The sequence below is a fragment of the Sceloporus occidentalis genome, unplaced genomic scaffold (assembly GCF_023333645.1).
Source record: "Sceloporus occidentalis isolate IW3139 unplaced genomic scaffold, rSceOcc1.0.p SCAF_1, whole genome shotgun sequence".
NCBI lineage: Eukaryota > Metazoa > Chordata > Lepidosauria > Squamata > Phrynosomatidae > Sceloporus > Sceloporus occidentalis.
In genome coordinates, this window is record NW_028316981.1 from 104,700,318 (window position 1) to 104,716,383 (window position 16,066).

Sequence of the window (16,066 nt, forward strand, 5' to 3'; positions counted from 1 at the left end):
GTGGGTGTTTAGGCTGACTTATACCTGGTGGAAAAGCATTGGGTTAAGTCAGTGGTTCTCAAACAGTGTGTGTGTGTGTGTGTGTGTGTGTGTGTGTGCGCGCACGTGTGTGCGTGCACAAGAGTTGCTGAAGGGGCTGATCCATCCTCTTCTTTCCCTACCTAAACTTTATGTTTAAAATGTACACATGCATTGAGTTAAATATTGAACTTACTTAAATAAAACTGTTCTAATTTGAATTTTATATTATTTCCTTACAAAATGTTAAAATTTTAATATACATGGATGTGTCAATGAAAATACACACACTAAGGGGTTGTTCCCACTTAAGATTTGAAACGATTTAAAATACAACGTTTTTAATAAAATCGATTCAAAATAACACTGTTCTTATCCCGCTATCCGAATCGCTTTGTTCATCGTTCCCATCTGGTTATTTAAATCGAAGTTTTTACCTGCAAGCGTTCCTACTTGGCATGAAATCGGTGTTTAAATAAAGCGATTCTTCTCCTCCACACCTTATTTGGAGCTGTCAATCAATAGTACGTCAGAATGACGTAACGTTAATCCGGAATATTTGGAAGTGATTTATCTTTTGGCATCGTTTCCATTTCATTGACTGTTTGTGAATTTAGCGAATTTAGGAAAGCGAATTTAAGAAACCCAAGCTCTTTCCAGAGGAACTATGGGATAGGTTTTGCATGACAGCATCCCCTCTTCATGTCTCCCAAAAGACAGCCAGGGAGAATCCCTTCAGAGAGCCCAGAGGTCAATGGGGGAGGCTTCTGGCAAAGCGAAGCTCTTTCCAGAGGAACTATGGGATAGGTTTTGGAGGGCAGCATCCTGTCTCCCAAGACAGCCAGGGAGAATCCCTTCAGAGAGCACAGAGATCAATGGGAGAGGCTTCTGGCAAAGCGAAGCTCTTTCCAGAGGAACTATGGGAGAATCCCTTCAGAGAGCCCAGAGATCAATGAAGGAGGCTGCTGGAAAAGCAGGGAGGGAGCACTCTTCCCAAAGATTCTCTTTCCAGGGTTGGAGGAGAAGGCAGATTCCATTTGAGAAAGGGAGAGAGAAAGGCTCTATCCCCCCCCCCCCCCCATTGATTAGAGCCCTTCCCTGCCTGGGCGAGATCAGATGTCTCCTCGCGAGGAGCCATCCCTTCCCTGCCTCTCCTCCGTTAGAAATGGGCTCTCCCCACACAGAGGGGAGGTTGCAATCCACCGGGGGAAGCCTTGAGCAGCCGGGACTTCAGGTGTTTAAAGCGCTGAAGAGATTAAGCGCCTGTAAACCATTAAAATAAAAAATAAAAATAATCCTTATCTCTTATTGAAAGACCACAGCGGACAAAGGGGTGAGGGAAGCAAAAATGGCGACAGCCAGACGGATGGGGACAGAAAGGGCAACTCCCCCAAGGACAGCCCCATCGCACTCCGCTCCTCCCATTCATCTAACGCAATTTCAAAGGCTGTCGTTCCTATTTAAATGCTCCGGTTCCTAAATTGAATCAATGGAAAAACGTAGGTCGGACCCTAGTGTTTTTTTAACATGCGTTAAATGAGGAAAACTCGATTCAAAATTTTATTCCGCTCTACAATTCGATTTGTAGTGGGGACGATTGCGGGTTGCTCTAGAACCGTTCTAGGTTTAAATCGGATCCTAATAGGAACGCCACTCCTTGGATTCGATTCAGAACGCGGGGTTTCACCTAGTGAGAACAACCCCTAAATAAAGAAAATATTTTATTCCTATACTACATTGCATGGGGGAGGGGGCGACTGCCTGTAGATGTAATGGGGGGGGGGTCCCAAGGGTAAAATATCTGAGTACTGCTGAGATAAGTGGTAACCATCCCACAGGCTGCACATAAAAAGTTACCCATGGATCACTGTGTTCCATATTATTATTATTATTATATTTTATTTATATAGTGCTGTAGATTTACACAGCACTGTACATACAATCAATAAAATCCATACATCATCTACAAAGGGACTGAGCAGAACTGTGGAACCCTTGTGGCGCAGTGGTTAAATGCTTATCCTGCAGCCATTCACAGCCACAAGGTTGTGAGTTCAATCCCAGGGGCTTCAAAGTCCACTCAGCCTTGCTTCCTTCCATAGGTCACTAAAATTAGTACCCAGCTTGTTGGGGGCAATTAGCTTACAGAATGAAAATCACTTAGAAAGTGCTTAAGTGCACTGATAAGCAGTTTAGAAATGTAGTTGCTATTGCTATAGAAAACCTGGACTATATGCTACAGTTCTTTTGTGTGCAGCAATCTCAGCTTGGCCCAGAGTTTAAAAGCCTATAAATTCAGTGATGGTGGATGAGAGAGAAAGAGATTCAGGGGAAGAACTTTGATCTTCACCCAAAGACAGCTAAGGCTCTACCTAAATGGTAGATGAGTGGCAAATTATAAGGCTGAACTAAATCTGGCTAAATCATTAGGCTAGCCTAAATTTGTAGTAAAGGTATCCAAAGGAAAAATCTAATACTGACTATATATGGTAGGAACAAGTGAGATTTCCTGAATGCTTTTTTCAGTTTGCTCTTCAAGCATTTCATGAATCAAATGGATCAAGAGACACTTTTGCAGAATTCCATGCCATATTAATCTGTTTTCATCTTCTCAAGTTGTTGAAGGGGATCTCCTAGTGGCTAAAAAAGAGGAGTGAAAGGAAGGGTTACAAGTGTGATTTACTTAGGGGGGCTTTAGTGACTGTAGCTGCAGTCTTTATTAACATGACTGTGGAATATGCTCCTGTTTGAATCACTAGGACTATTCTGAGAGTTGAAGTACAATTGCTGAGTACTCAAAGTGTGTAAATGGTTTTTTTATTTAATTGTATGCAACACACACACACACACAACACACTAGCTACAGGATTTTAATTTGCCCACAACTACTGCTCCATATACCCTATAGTTAATATTGTCCAATGACAGCAGGCAGACTTAACTTGAGTGCAGAAGTCAAGATATGAGACCAAATGAACAGCCATTATTTTTCCTATTTATTTTGTAAGCAACTGCAAACTGAGCCTCCCTTATCTGAAATGCTTGGAACCAGAAATGTTTTTGAAATAATTGCACTTACATAGTAAGACATCTTGGAGATGGGACCCAAGTCTAAATATGACATTCATTTGTGTTTTATGTTCACCTTATAAACATAGCCTGAAGATAATTTTATGCATCATATTTTTAATAGTTCTATGAATGTTTGTGAACGCTGAACAATCAGAAAGTAAAGGTGTCACTATTTCACCTACCCATGTGGACAATTTTGGATTTTAGATTTCCAGATTAGTGATACTCAACCTGTATACATGTCTCAAGGAAATTTCAGTGTTGTTCTCAAGGAAATTTCAGCACACAATCCTACAGTGCAAACCAAAATGTTTTTTTAGTTCCCTGGTTTGTTGATGTTTTGTAGGAAAATGCATGGGTGATGTGAAATAACAGCAGTATCATTTATAAAGGAATAGAGCATCATTAAATGTCGTGAAGGAAACTAGGGAAAGAACTGCAAATATTATCTGCAAATAGAAGGACTTATTCTGGATACACAGTCTAATCATTAAATTATTGTAACCCACCTTGAATCCATTGTGAAAGAAAGGTGGGATATAAATCATTGAAATAAAAATAAATAAAATTCATTGAAAAGCCATAGGGAATTAAACCTGGAAAAGAGTTCTCAGACACCTAAGATACTTACCTTTCTGATTTGGTGCCTAAGCTATCATTTTTATCAGAAACAGATCGGGTTCTCTTTATATACACAAAATGAGCCACTCCTGCAGAATGTTTGTATGGTTCAAAATCTAAATAATCAAAGTTATTTTATGATGGCTAACCTAAATTTTTTCGAATAATATGGAAAAATCAGATCCATTAAAGAAGAATGCATATAATGTCCTGCTGAACATGAGTCACCAGTGTGAGGCATCAGCTGAAAAGGCCAATGCAGTTCTAGGCTGCATCAATAGTAGTGTCTAGATCTAGGGAAGTATTAGTACCAGTCTGTTCTGCTTTGATCAGGCCTCACCTGGAATAATCCTTTCCAGTTCTGGGCACCACAATTCAAAAAGGATGTTGAGAAACCGGAGCATGTCCAAGGGAGGGCAACTAAAATGGTGAAGGGTCTGGAAACCATGCCCTATGAGGAACGACTTAGGGAGCTGGGGATGTTTAGTCTGGAGAAGAAACAGTTAAGAGGTGATATGATATCCCTGTTTAAGTATTTGAAGGGTTGTCACAATGAGGTCCATCCATGCAAGCTTGTTTTCTGCTGCCCCAGAGAATAGGACCTGAAGCAATGGATACAAGCTACAGGAAAAGAGATTCCACCTCAACATTAGGAGGAACTTCCTGATAGTGAGACCTGTTCGACATTGGAACAAACTTTCTCGGAGGGTAGTGGAGTCTCCTTCTTTCAAGGTCTTTAAACAGAGGGTGGATGGCCATCTGTGACTGTTGGAGATGCTTTGATTGAGAGTTCCTGCATGGCAGGGGGTTGGACTGGATGGCCATTGTGGTCTCCTCCAAATCTATGATTCTATGAAGTCACCCATGGGTTGTACAAAGGGCACCATGCTACCAATGCTCAGCCAAGGATGGCTTCAGCATGATACCATGTTCATCCTTCTTTTAAAGTTACTTTCCCAACTCTGGAGTGGGTAGTTTGGGAAAGTTACTGTTTTGCACTACAGCTCCCAGAACTCCCAGCCACTGGCTAAGCTTACTAAAAGGGCTTCTGGGAGATGTAGTACAAAACCTGTGACAGGTGTCCTGTTAACATAAAATAGCAAACCCATCTCAAGTTGAGGAGAAAGCAAACATCAGTGGCACTAATATCTTCCATTTCTTTTTCCTGTTTGCCTGCTGAAGAAGCCAGTGAGACTTTGAAAGCTTGCGACATGTAATTGCATATTTTGGTTGGGTGTGGTACAGAGTGCTAAAATGAGCCCCCCCCCAGCGCCTCTCTTTGCTCTGCAGAAGCACCGCAGCAACCAAATTGTGTGGCGCTGCTGCGCAGCAAAAAAGTACCGCCCGGAAGCGGCTCCTTTTTGCGGCGCTGCTGCAACACCAGAAAGCGCCAGAGACGGCACGGTGACCGTTTAGATGCGGCACAGCTGCGTCATCGTTGTGCCCTGTCTGTACGGCACTGTGCAGCTGCGGCGCGCCCATGATGTGCTAGGGTTGTGGGGCATGTGCATGCCCTGCCCTAGAGCAACCCTAGCACGTCATGGGCGTGCTGCAAAGGGCCCGTCTGTACCGGGCCATAGAGTTGGAAGAGACCACAAGGGCTATCCAGTCCAACCCCCTTCCATGCAGGAACTCTTGATTAAAGCATCCCTGATAGATGGCCATCCTAATGTTGAGGTGGAATCTCTTTTCCTGTAGCTTGCATCCATTGTTCCAGGTCTTGTTCTCTGGAGCAGCAGAAAACAAGCTTGTTCCCTCCTCAATATGACATCCCTTGAAATATTTAAACAGGGCTATCATATCACCTCTTAACCTTCTCTTCTCCAGGCTAAACATCCCCAGCTCATAAGGCATGGTTTCCAGACGCTTCACCATTTTAGTCATCCTTAGGGTTGCCATAATTGTCCACTTTTACCAGGGACAAAATGTGGAACAAATTCAAGACCAAACTGTAGGACAACTGCAGGACAAAACTCAGCCCAAAATGTAGGACATTGAAGAAAAATGGTGGACCTTAAATGTCCTACATTTTGAGCTGAGTTTTGTCCTGCAGTTGCCCTACAGTTTGGTCTTGAATTTGTCCTACATTTTGTCCCTGGTAAAAGTGGACAATTATGGCAGCCCTAGTCATCCTCCTCAGGACATGCTCGTTTCTCAATGTCCGTTTTGAATTGTGGCACCCAGAACTAGACACAATATTCCAGGTGGGGCCCGACCAGAGCAGAATAGAGTGGCACTATTACTTCCCTTGATCCAGACACAAAAGGCCCAAACAGACAGGCCAAAATAAAGCTGCTTTGGGCCACTTTGGAAGTGTGCTGTTTAAATGATGCATGTGTACCAACAGGCCAGAAACTGTGCCAAAGCCACGCTCTGGTCCTCAGGAGTACAGCTTTGGCGCAGCTTCTGACCTCTTAAGATACATGTGACATTTAAAGAGCAGACCTGAAGGAGCTTTGTTTTGGCCTGTCTGTTTGGGCCCGAAACCTCTGTTGATGCAGCCTAAAATTGCATTGGCCTTTTTAGCTGCCGCATTGCCCTGTTGACTCATGTTCCAGTTGTGATCTACTTGGACTCCTAGATGCCTTTCACGTTCAGCCAGGTGCCCCCCATCCTATGTCTGGGCGAGAAAAAGAAATGTCTAGCATAAAATCAGATGTCAGCAGGACTGGAGTCCAGCACATCCACACTGGAGAAATAATCCAGTTTGAGACCACTTTAAGTGCCCTGGCTCAGGCAATTCTGGGAACTGTAGTTTTGTGAGAAATATAGCCTTCTCTGTCAGAGATAGCGCCACAGCACACTACAGTTCCCAAGATTCCCTAGCACTGAGCCAGAACACTTAAACTGGTCTCAAAGTGGATTATTTCTGCAGTGCAGATGCAGCAGCTTTGCTCAGGCAGCAAAAAAGAGAGAGAGAAAGAGCGAGAACAGCGAGGAAATATAGATCGTCGTGCTTTAAAGTGACGTCTTTTTAGCTTTTTTAAAAAGTGTATTTATTAACCTTAACCTGCCCACAGTATTTGTGACGTTTTAATAATGTTTTTGTCTTCTGAGCCGCCTTGGGTCCTTTTTGGGGAGAAAGGCGGCATAGAAGTGAAAGAAAACAAACCAAGATTTATTTATTTTTACTGAGGATTTTATTTTATTTATGATGTTGCTTCTAATCAAACAGTCTTCCAGCCAGAGAGGAGCCCTGAGGCGCAGTTGCTTCTGTTTCTCTATGGCTTTCTATGGGCGGCCCTCTTTTCAAAATGGTTCTTCTCTCTGAATAAACCCCCAAGAATTACGTCCCAACGACGTCACGGCGCTCTTCCATTTTCCTCTCTCTAGAATCCGATCCTAGCTTTTTTCTTTCTTTCAACCGCATCACTTCCGGGTCGCAGTTCACGTGACGTACTCCCAGAGGCGCTCCTCGATGACCCCCCATACCACCCAGTCACCGCTCGCTTTCCTCCCCTCATTCAAACTCGGCGGCGGCGCCAGCCAATCGGGAGCGAGGCTTGTCCTCTGACGTCCGGTAAGTGACGCCTCGAGCAGCCAACGAGGAGGAGGAAGACTTGGGTGAGGGTGGGCGTGTGCGGCGGCAGCACTGGTGGGCTGGTGATGGCGGAAAGAGGAGGAGGTGGCGGTGGTGGCGGCGTTGGTGTTAGTGGCGGAGGAGCCGGGGGCGGAGAAGGGGACGCTGCGGCAGCGGCGGCGGCAGAGCGATACAATAATGAGATCAGGTAAGGCCAAAGAGAAGGAGGAGGTGGGGCGGGTCGCCTGGAGCACGAGGCTTTTGTGAGCGCGCGCGCGCGCGCAGGTGAACCGCTGAGGTCACTGACTGGCGCGCGCGCTCCCTCCATGCGCATGCGCGCGCGCGGAGAGAAAAGCATGGGGAGAGAGCGCGCGCCAGTCGGTGACCGCAGCGCTTCACCTGCGCGCGCGCACACAAACCCGTCCTCGCGCTATCGCTCGAGGCGGAAGTGGCCGTTGGTCCAGTCAGTTTTTAGTCAGCCTAATAAGCCCCGCCCCCTCCCTCCTCTCGCTCTCTCTCTCTCTCCCGCTTTTCATCTCAAGCCCCGCTGGTGAGCCTTTCCCCCGTTAAATGACTGGCGCCTTTCCTCAGCAACGCCCCGCCTTTGCCTTTGTAATCGTGGCCCTTGAGGGGTTCGGTTTCATTTTAAGGGCCTTCTCCTCTCTCTCCTCGGGCTGTTTCTCCTGCTTCTGAGGAAGGCGAGATTCCCGCGATTCAAGGCCTCGAGGAAGGAAGGAGTGAGGGAGGGAGGGAGGCCTCGTTCTGACCCGCTTCAGCCGCAGGAACGATCCCAGTTCGAGGCTGCGTCCACACTGGGGAAATAACCCGGTTTGGCACCGCTTTTATTCTGTCTGGGAGGTGGAGTTTGTTGTGGCCCTCGGCTCTGAGCCCCACAACAAACTCCCAATTCCCAGAATCCCATAGCCTCGAGCCAGATAGAGTTAAAGCGGTGCCAAACCGGGTTATTTCCCCAGTGTGGACACAGCCTCAAGACTGTTTTGACTGCCCTCCCACCGTGATACTCAAAATCATGCAGTTTGACATCACTTTAAGTGTCACCCTGAGGAATTCTGGGATGTGTAGCTTGTTGTGGTAACAGACCTTTGACAGAGAATGCTTAACGTCTCGCCAAGCTACAAATCCCAGCATTCCCTTGAGCCACAGCAGTTAAAGCAGCGTCAGACTGGATTATTTGTTCCGTGTGGAAGCAGCCTTTATGCTCAAAAGAGGCTTAGAGCTCGCAAGGCTGGCGGAAAACGCGCTCCTGAAGGACCGGCTATTCTTCAGCCTGATGCCTTGCGGCCGTGTTGGGCTCCGGCCCCTGTCATCCCTGGCCCACGCTGCCTTGGCTGGCATGATGGGAGCTGTAGTCCAAGCGCATTTGGGGTGCTAGGCAGGGAGACTCCTGTGCTAGACCATACTTGGCAAGGGGCCCTTGAGGGTAAATACTGTATTGGAACCAAAGCCAGGGGAATGGGATGTTTGCACATAGCGTCTCGGAGAACAGGGTTGACTTTGACTTGTCATGGTTATCGCACCTCTTGCAGTAGAAACAACCCAGCTAAAATGTTACTATTAAAACAGAACTCCTGTATTGCACAAGGAGACTCCACCATCTAGGAAGTGCTGAATGCCATGTGCCTGTCTTCTGATGGGAAAAGCGGTAGAATGCTTTGGTAGAAAGCTGTGTTACATGCATTGCAGCCTGCCAGTGTGTGGGTGCAGATCAGGTTGTGCATAATTGGTCCTCATGCATCGTAGTCTTCATGCGAGGTTTGGTCCCTTTCTATACATAGAAATATACTGCTGCAGTGTGCAGAGTGACCCTGAGAAGCCAGGGAGAACTTCACCAAAATAACCTTCCATGCCAGTGCTGCTTAATGACTGTAAAGTCAGGTGGAAGGCAAGATATCGTGTAGTGTTTCAGGTGCAAGTCTGAAAGGCAGTTGATGTATTCACACAGCATGGCAAGCCTGGGATCTTTGAAACCTCCATTTCTCACGAATTAGCAGCATGGCACTTGATTGCTCTATTTCCATTGGAATGGCTTTTCTTTTCTTTTTTGGCTGTCTAGCTGCATGCAGCTTCCCTTCTCTGGTTTCCCTCCAAATAAAGTAGAGAAAGATGTCAAGAACAAATCTGGATTCCTTTCCTCCATGTTTATTCACAAGGAATGGACCAAATACTAATCTCCAGGGCCAGAGAACCCACTCTCAGATGCAAGTTGGCTTATCCTTTTCTCCTGTAAGTTCATTTGGGATGAGCCACACTTTCCAAAGATCACTTGCTGATCATGTTATGTGAATCTATCCTGTAACTAGTTTTGATGGAAAGGGAGTTATCAAAAGTCCGTTTATGAGGGTGGTGAAAAGCACTGCACCATTATTTACAGCCTTACAATCAACTGAAAACTTTTAATGCCTTATGTTTGTATCATTAGGCTCTGTGACTTTTTAAAAACCTTTTGAAATACTGCATTATGACCAAGGAACAAGGTTAGACTATGCAAACAGGACAGCCCTTGTACTCTAGGCCCACAACTTTCTGTTCATAACAGCCGTGATTACAGCAAGTAGGACTTACAAATCCTGTAGTAATAAGCCCTCAGTATGCTTGAGGCCTAAGTTGCTGCCAGCCTCTCTTTTCCCTCAAGTGCTAGGCTTTAGAGAAAGACAAATATCTAATGTCTAGTGGATGTTTGGGGAGCTGAGGAAGTCCTGTACCACACCAGAACACTGTGTACTCTTTGGCAGGTTGTCTGAACCCGAAAAGCCATCATGCACTGAATTGAAAAAACTAAATTGTCTCAGCACATTTGCTTCACTGGTCATCTTGTAATGGAAAACAATAAACTTAAGTATAAAATGAAATTGGATTTCTACAGCAAATATCTATAGGAGAAGTTGCCAAAACAAAAAGAAAAATCTGTGAGGTTTGGTTCACTTGTTAAATCTCCTTGGCTGACACTTTCAAACAACTGCCCCCCCCCCCCCCCAGAACCAATGCCCATATTTATTGGAAGCGACAAAGAAGCCAGCTTTCATTATGTTTGTAGTTATATGTGTGCACTTTTAAAAGAGGTCCCATAAACATCTTGATCTGAAATTGTTGAGAATGCTTTCCATATAAATGTCTGGGACCTGAATTCCTCAAATAATATTTAACAGAAACCCTTTGGGGATTCTGCTATTGAAAAGTTATGATTCCTATGTACCATCTCCAGTTGTTTAAAGAATCATAAAAATTAAAGTGAGAATAAAATAACAAAATCAATTTGGAGTCCATTTGTTGGCTGTCATAGTTTTGTGGCCTACAGTAATCTTATAGATAGTGTCTTCCATAATTGTCAAAAGAGGTTCCTTAGCAAAATTGTTATTTTAAGACATGTTGCACATAAATATTGACAAATAACTAGATAAAATTTATACTGTGTTAGTTATGCACAATTATCTAATGTGGCCTTTTCATTTTAAAATAAATGGGAGTAGTACTTAGAAAGAATCCCAACCTTGTTTATATTTTAAAAACATAAATTGAAATGTTTACATATGTACAGTTCATCCCACATGATGCTATATACATGATTACATATTCTGATTCATTTGTCAAGGATACAGTGATCTGGTGTGGCCAGGAACATCTCAGTTGCTAGAGACCACATATGGTGCCACATTACAAATTTACAAATTTATATACAGCAGTAGAAATTTTATATACCATAACGGTATGCAGTGTCTAAATTAGAAAATGTTTTAATAACAAGTATTGAATTATGTGTCTGTTGTCGTTCGCCACCTTATAACCTTTGTTTTTTTCAATTTTGAGTCATCATGCCAACATTGGTATTGCACTGGCACTAAATGGTGGGCAAAATTGTTTTCCTGAGAGCATCAGAAGAACGTTTGTTGGTTACAAAGGTGAACGTTTTTTCTATATATACATTTTCTAAGTTACCTCTTTAGAGGGCTGGGTGGCACAGTGGGATTAACATACTCAGATCTGTCTTTAGTTTATAAATGACAGGATGTAGATGCCTTCATTCAAATGAATCATGGGCATCTATTAACATTATGACACTTTTGGTTGCCTTTCTATCTGCTACCAGTACAAAAAGATTTAGATGCCCTGGATATTTTGGAGTAGTGGGTATTACATTACACCTTATGTTGAAGGTGCTTTACAGTTAGACCTGTGGGAGGGAAGCTTGCACAGTGCCTTTCCATTCTAAGTAGGCACCCTCTTTATATTGTTTTGTTATAAATTTAAATTTTGAAGACAGAACCTCCCAAGAAATTTGAACCCTAGCATTGTTCATGAAAACTTATGTCACAAAATTCTCATTCACTTACCACACCAGCACCCTTCTATTGTGCAACAAGCTTGAACGTAAAACTGTTTCTTTCTTGGTTTTGCTCACAGGATGGCTCAACAACAAGCACTGAGATTTCGTGGTCCAGCTCCTCCACCAAACACTGTCATGAGAGGGCCACCGCCTCTTATGCGTCCACCTCCACCTTTTGGCATGATGCGAGGCCCACCTCCACCACCTAGGCCCCCCTTTGGACGTCCTCCATTTGATCCAAATATGCCTCCAATGCCACCCCCGGGAGGGATTCCTCCACCTATGGGACCTCCCCACCTACAGGTAAAAATGTCCATGAGGTGCATTTTTCAGAATAGTACAGAGTTGTTGTTGTTGTTGTTCTTCTGTAATAGGCAAAGGACTGCTTTTCCTGGGTGAAATATATGGTCATTCCTTTACTGATAGTGAGTTTTCTAAAGGTTTGCAATAAACTGAGATAATTTTAGATGTCTGGGTTTTCCCCCTCACTGTTGACTCTTAATATTTTGAAGTTTAAACTAATGCACTTAGCTTATAGCTTGTCTTCCTGCATGAAATTTACTGCAACAGCATTCACCTTTAGGCCCTAGGTATTTTCCTCAGCCTTTCTTCCTGTTTTGCTACTCAGTTCTATTCTCCGTTCCTTCTCTAATTTCTCCATCTAAAAACTTTTTTTTTCTTTTTGGTTGTCTGCTCTCTGCTTTGGTCAGGTCTCACCTGAAAGACCTTGTCCAGTTTTGGGCGCCACACAATTCAATAAACTATGTTGACAAGCTGGAGCTGTCCAGAGGTGGACAGGGCTGGAGAGTAGTGGTGATTCTGGGGTTACTCCTTATCTTACTCCAGAGTAAGATTTTTTTTCTTACTGTTATTCCTACTCCATTAAGAACGTCTTACCCCTTACTCCTGCTCCCCAGCCCTAGAGGAAAGCCCCGATTGCTTTACAAGGCTGGTGTGTGTGTGTGTGTGTTTGTGTGTGTAAGTGTCTCTTTGCCTCCGAGTCCCGTCCTCAGTGCACTATAATAAAATTGGGGTTTTTTTTTTTTTGTGTTTGCATGTACAAACAGAAATAAGGAGTAAGAAATACATTTTGTTATTTCTTACTCCTTCTCCTTTACTTCCTCCTCCTCCTCCCCCTACTCCCTGCAGGGCAACCAAAATGATGAAGAGATATGGAAACCATGACTTATGAGGAGAGACTTAGGGAGCTCAGTATGTTTAGTCTAGAGAAGAGACAGTTGAGAGGTGATAAGATAGACCTGTGTAAGTATTTGAAGGAGTGTCATATTGAGGATGGAGCAAGCTTGTTTTCTTCTGCTCCAGAGACTAGGGCATGGAGCAATGGATGCAAGCTATAGGAAAAGAGATTCCACCTAAACATTCGGAGGAACTTCCTGACAGTAAGAGGTGGAACACAGTCTCTCAGTGGGTGGTAGAGTCACCTTTGGAGGCTGGATGGCCATCTGTTGGGGGTGCTTTGATTGTGAATTCCTGCATGACCAGATTGGAGTGGATGACCCTTAGGGTCTCTTCCAACTCTATAACTCTGTGATTCTACTTGGAACTTATTAATGTATGATTGATTTGATTTCCAATTTTTCTTTCTCCCCCAAAAAGGAGGATCCATGGCGTCTAATAATAACATTAGATACAAACATAAAGCAGACTGACTGAAAATAAAACATCTAACAACATTAAAGTCTACTAAAAATAGATCAGTTGGTTAGGGGAAAGATTCCAAACTCTCAAGCTCCCTGCCATCCTTGCAACTTTGTCTCTGTGTTGTTTTCTTTCTAAAAATACCTTCTCTTGTCCAAGGTGCAATCTGAATTTTTCCCAGCCCTCCTATTTTCAGCTGTCAATTCTTTCTACAACTTTATGCTCTCTTTAGATTTGCTTTTGACATCTTTGCTATTCCTTTTTCGTATGTGCTTTCCTTGGTGTCCTGTTTTGCCATCAAGTGCGTGTGGTGTATCTTTTTTTTTAATTTTAATATATTCTTTATTTCAATAACCTAAAACAACTTAAACAAAAAATACATTCAATATATCTATATCATCATCTTCATGCATTACCGATCCAGAGTGCAGACATATGGTTAATAAGTTTAAGTACAACCTTGCACAATTTCACTATATGTATCTTTTTTTACTATACTCTGTTGAGTTTTTCATTATGTTATGACCCTTCAATCTGAAATCTTACTGCGTTCATGTATGCATATACTTTGTGTCAACATAAGTAAAGTAATCAAATTGATCTACCACCATAATATAGTATCTCACGCACCTATCTTCTTACTTTAACCTCACATTCTCATCCTAACGATTAACTTACATTCTTACATTCTTATATTCCATTTTTTATAAACATATTCTTCAAAAGGTATCCACAAACCATTTTCATATTCCTCATTTTTTAATAGTGCAGTTAATTTGTCCATTGCTTTAATTTCCAAGACTTTCTGTATCCATTCATCTATGTTAGGTAATCTTTTCAATTTCCAAAATTTAGCAAGAAGTATTCGAGCCGCTGTTACAAAATATAACACGCTTTTCCAATACCTTTTCTCTGGCTCGATCCCCAAATAAGTGGTCATATTGAGCAGATATAGCTCCGGAGTCATAGTATATTTTACTCTTATTATTTTTTGTATGCTGTCATGAATTTTTTTCCAAAAGCACTTAACTTTAGTACAGGACCACCATACATGATAATAACTTCCCTTTACCTTGACACACTTCCAACATTTATTTGCTTTAGTATTATGTATCTTGGATAACCTTGACGGCGTCAAATACCATCTGTTTACAACTTTCAAGTGATTTTCCTTCAAGTCTTGTGCCACCATAAATTTTGCTGTTTTTTTCCACGAATTTTCCCAATTTTCCAGACTAATCGGGTGCCCCACATCCTGTGCCCATCTTATCATATTAGCTGTAATCAGTTCAGGTTCAAGCTCCCTTAATGACAGTAACTTATAAAATTTTGAAATCTTTCCCTTATCTGTGTCCAAAATTTTTTATCCAATTCATTTGGCTGAGTCTCCAATCCCTCCTTTAATAAATCTTCTTTGAATTTGGATTTAATTTGTAACTACGTGAACCACTGAACATTAATTCCACTACTTTCCAGTTCCTCTTTGGTTTTAATTTCTATTTCACCTTTTACCGTCCTTTTAATTAAATCCTTATATCTTAGCCAACTTTGTGTTCTTTCCCATCTGCCAGGCAGAGCTTCTTGAGCAGAGGCCCAGTATGGTATCTTTGTGTAGAACATTGATCTTATTAATTTCCAGATTCTTAACAAAGGCTTCCTAATTGAGTGATTTATGAATTCTTTATTAACCAGGTCTTTATGATACCATAAGTATCCGTGCCATCCATACCTCATATTGGATGACTCAATATTTAGCAAATTGTTATTTTCTAATCTCACCCAGTCTTACAGCCATAATAGTCCTGCTGCCCCAAAATACTATTTCATGTTGGGCAAGGCGCAACCTCCTTTTTCCTTTCTTTTCTGTAATATCTGAGCATTGATCCTTGCCCTTCTTCCTTTCCATAGAAATTTATTAATCTGTTTTTCCCATGTCAAAATTACTTTATCATTGTTAATAATGGGCAGGTTTAAAAAAAGATACATAATTCTCGGGAGTACGTTCATTTTGATAGTACTTATTCTTCCTAGCAATGACAGGTCCAGCTTGTTCCATCTTTGCGAATCCCTTGTAATCTGTTTCCATACTACCTTGTAATTATTTTCAAATAATTCTATGTTTTTATTTGTTAACCAAATACCTAAGTACTTTGCTCTTTTTTTTAACTTCAATTCCTGATTTCAATGCTGATTTTTTATCATCAACTGTTCTCATATTCCTTGTAATCAATATAGTTTTGTTTTTGTTTATCCTAAATCCTGAGAATAAACCGAATTCATTCAATTCCCCTAAAACACGATCGATACAGTTGTTTGGATCTTCTAATATTAATATCATATCATCGGCATAGGCCCAAAGCTTGTATTCGACTCCCTTAATTCTGGTACCAGTAATTTTCTTATTTGCTCTGATAGAATTATTCAATACTTCTAAAGCAATAATAAAAAGCAAAGGTGAGAGGGGGCATCCTTGTTTTGTGCCCTTTTCTACATTAATACAATTTGTCTTTTGCCCATTTACCATAACTTGTATTTTCTGATCCGCATATAATTGAGCAATATTTGATAAACATCTGTACCCAATCCTCATTCTTTTCATGACCTCAAACATGAACTTCCATCGCAAATTGTCAAAAGCCTTCTCAGCATCAACCAGCATTAGCGCCATCTTTTTATCATTGTGTATTGTATAATGTTCTATTATATTCAAGATGGTACATATGTTAGATCTTACATGCCTTCCTGGCAAAAATCCATTTTGGTCTACATGTATAATTTCCTCCAGTACTTTTTTAAGTCTATTTGCCAGAATTCCAGTATAAATCTTGTAATCT

At 42.2% G+C, this 16,066-nt stretch overlaps 1 protein-coding gene across 9 annotated transcripts in view; it reads left to right on the forward strand.

The window, feature by feature from the left end:
- The first annotated feature begins 7,160 nt into the window (after positions 1–7,160).
- Positions 7,161–16,066, forward strand: part of TCERG1 (transcription elongation regulator 1) — a 60,045-nt gene continuing 51,139 nt past the window's right edge. For 4 of the 9 annotated variants that reach the window (XM_089531289.1, XM_089531298.1, XM_089531315.1 and 1 more), the window contains exons 1-2: positions 7,303–7,439; positions 11,651–11,876. In XM_089531289.1, coding sequence (XP_089387415.1) covers positions 7,318–7,439; positions 11,651–11,876 — 348 coding nt within the window. In that variant the 5' untranslated portion in view covers positions 7,303–7,317. Of the gene's footprint in view, positions 7,232–7,302; positions 7,440–7,714; positions 7,782–8,117; positions 9,476–11,056; positions 11,149–11,650; positions 11,877–16,066 lie in introns of those variants that run through there. The other 5 variants (XM_089531337.1, XM_089531330.1, XM_089531345.1 and 2 more) reach the window with 5 other exon arrangements.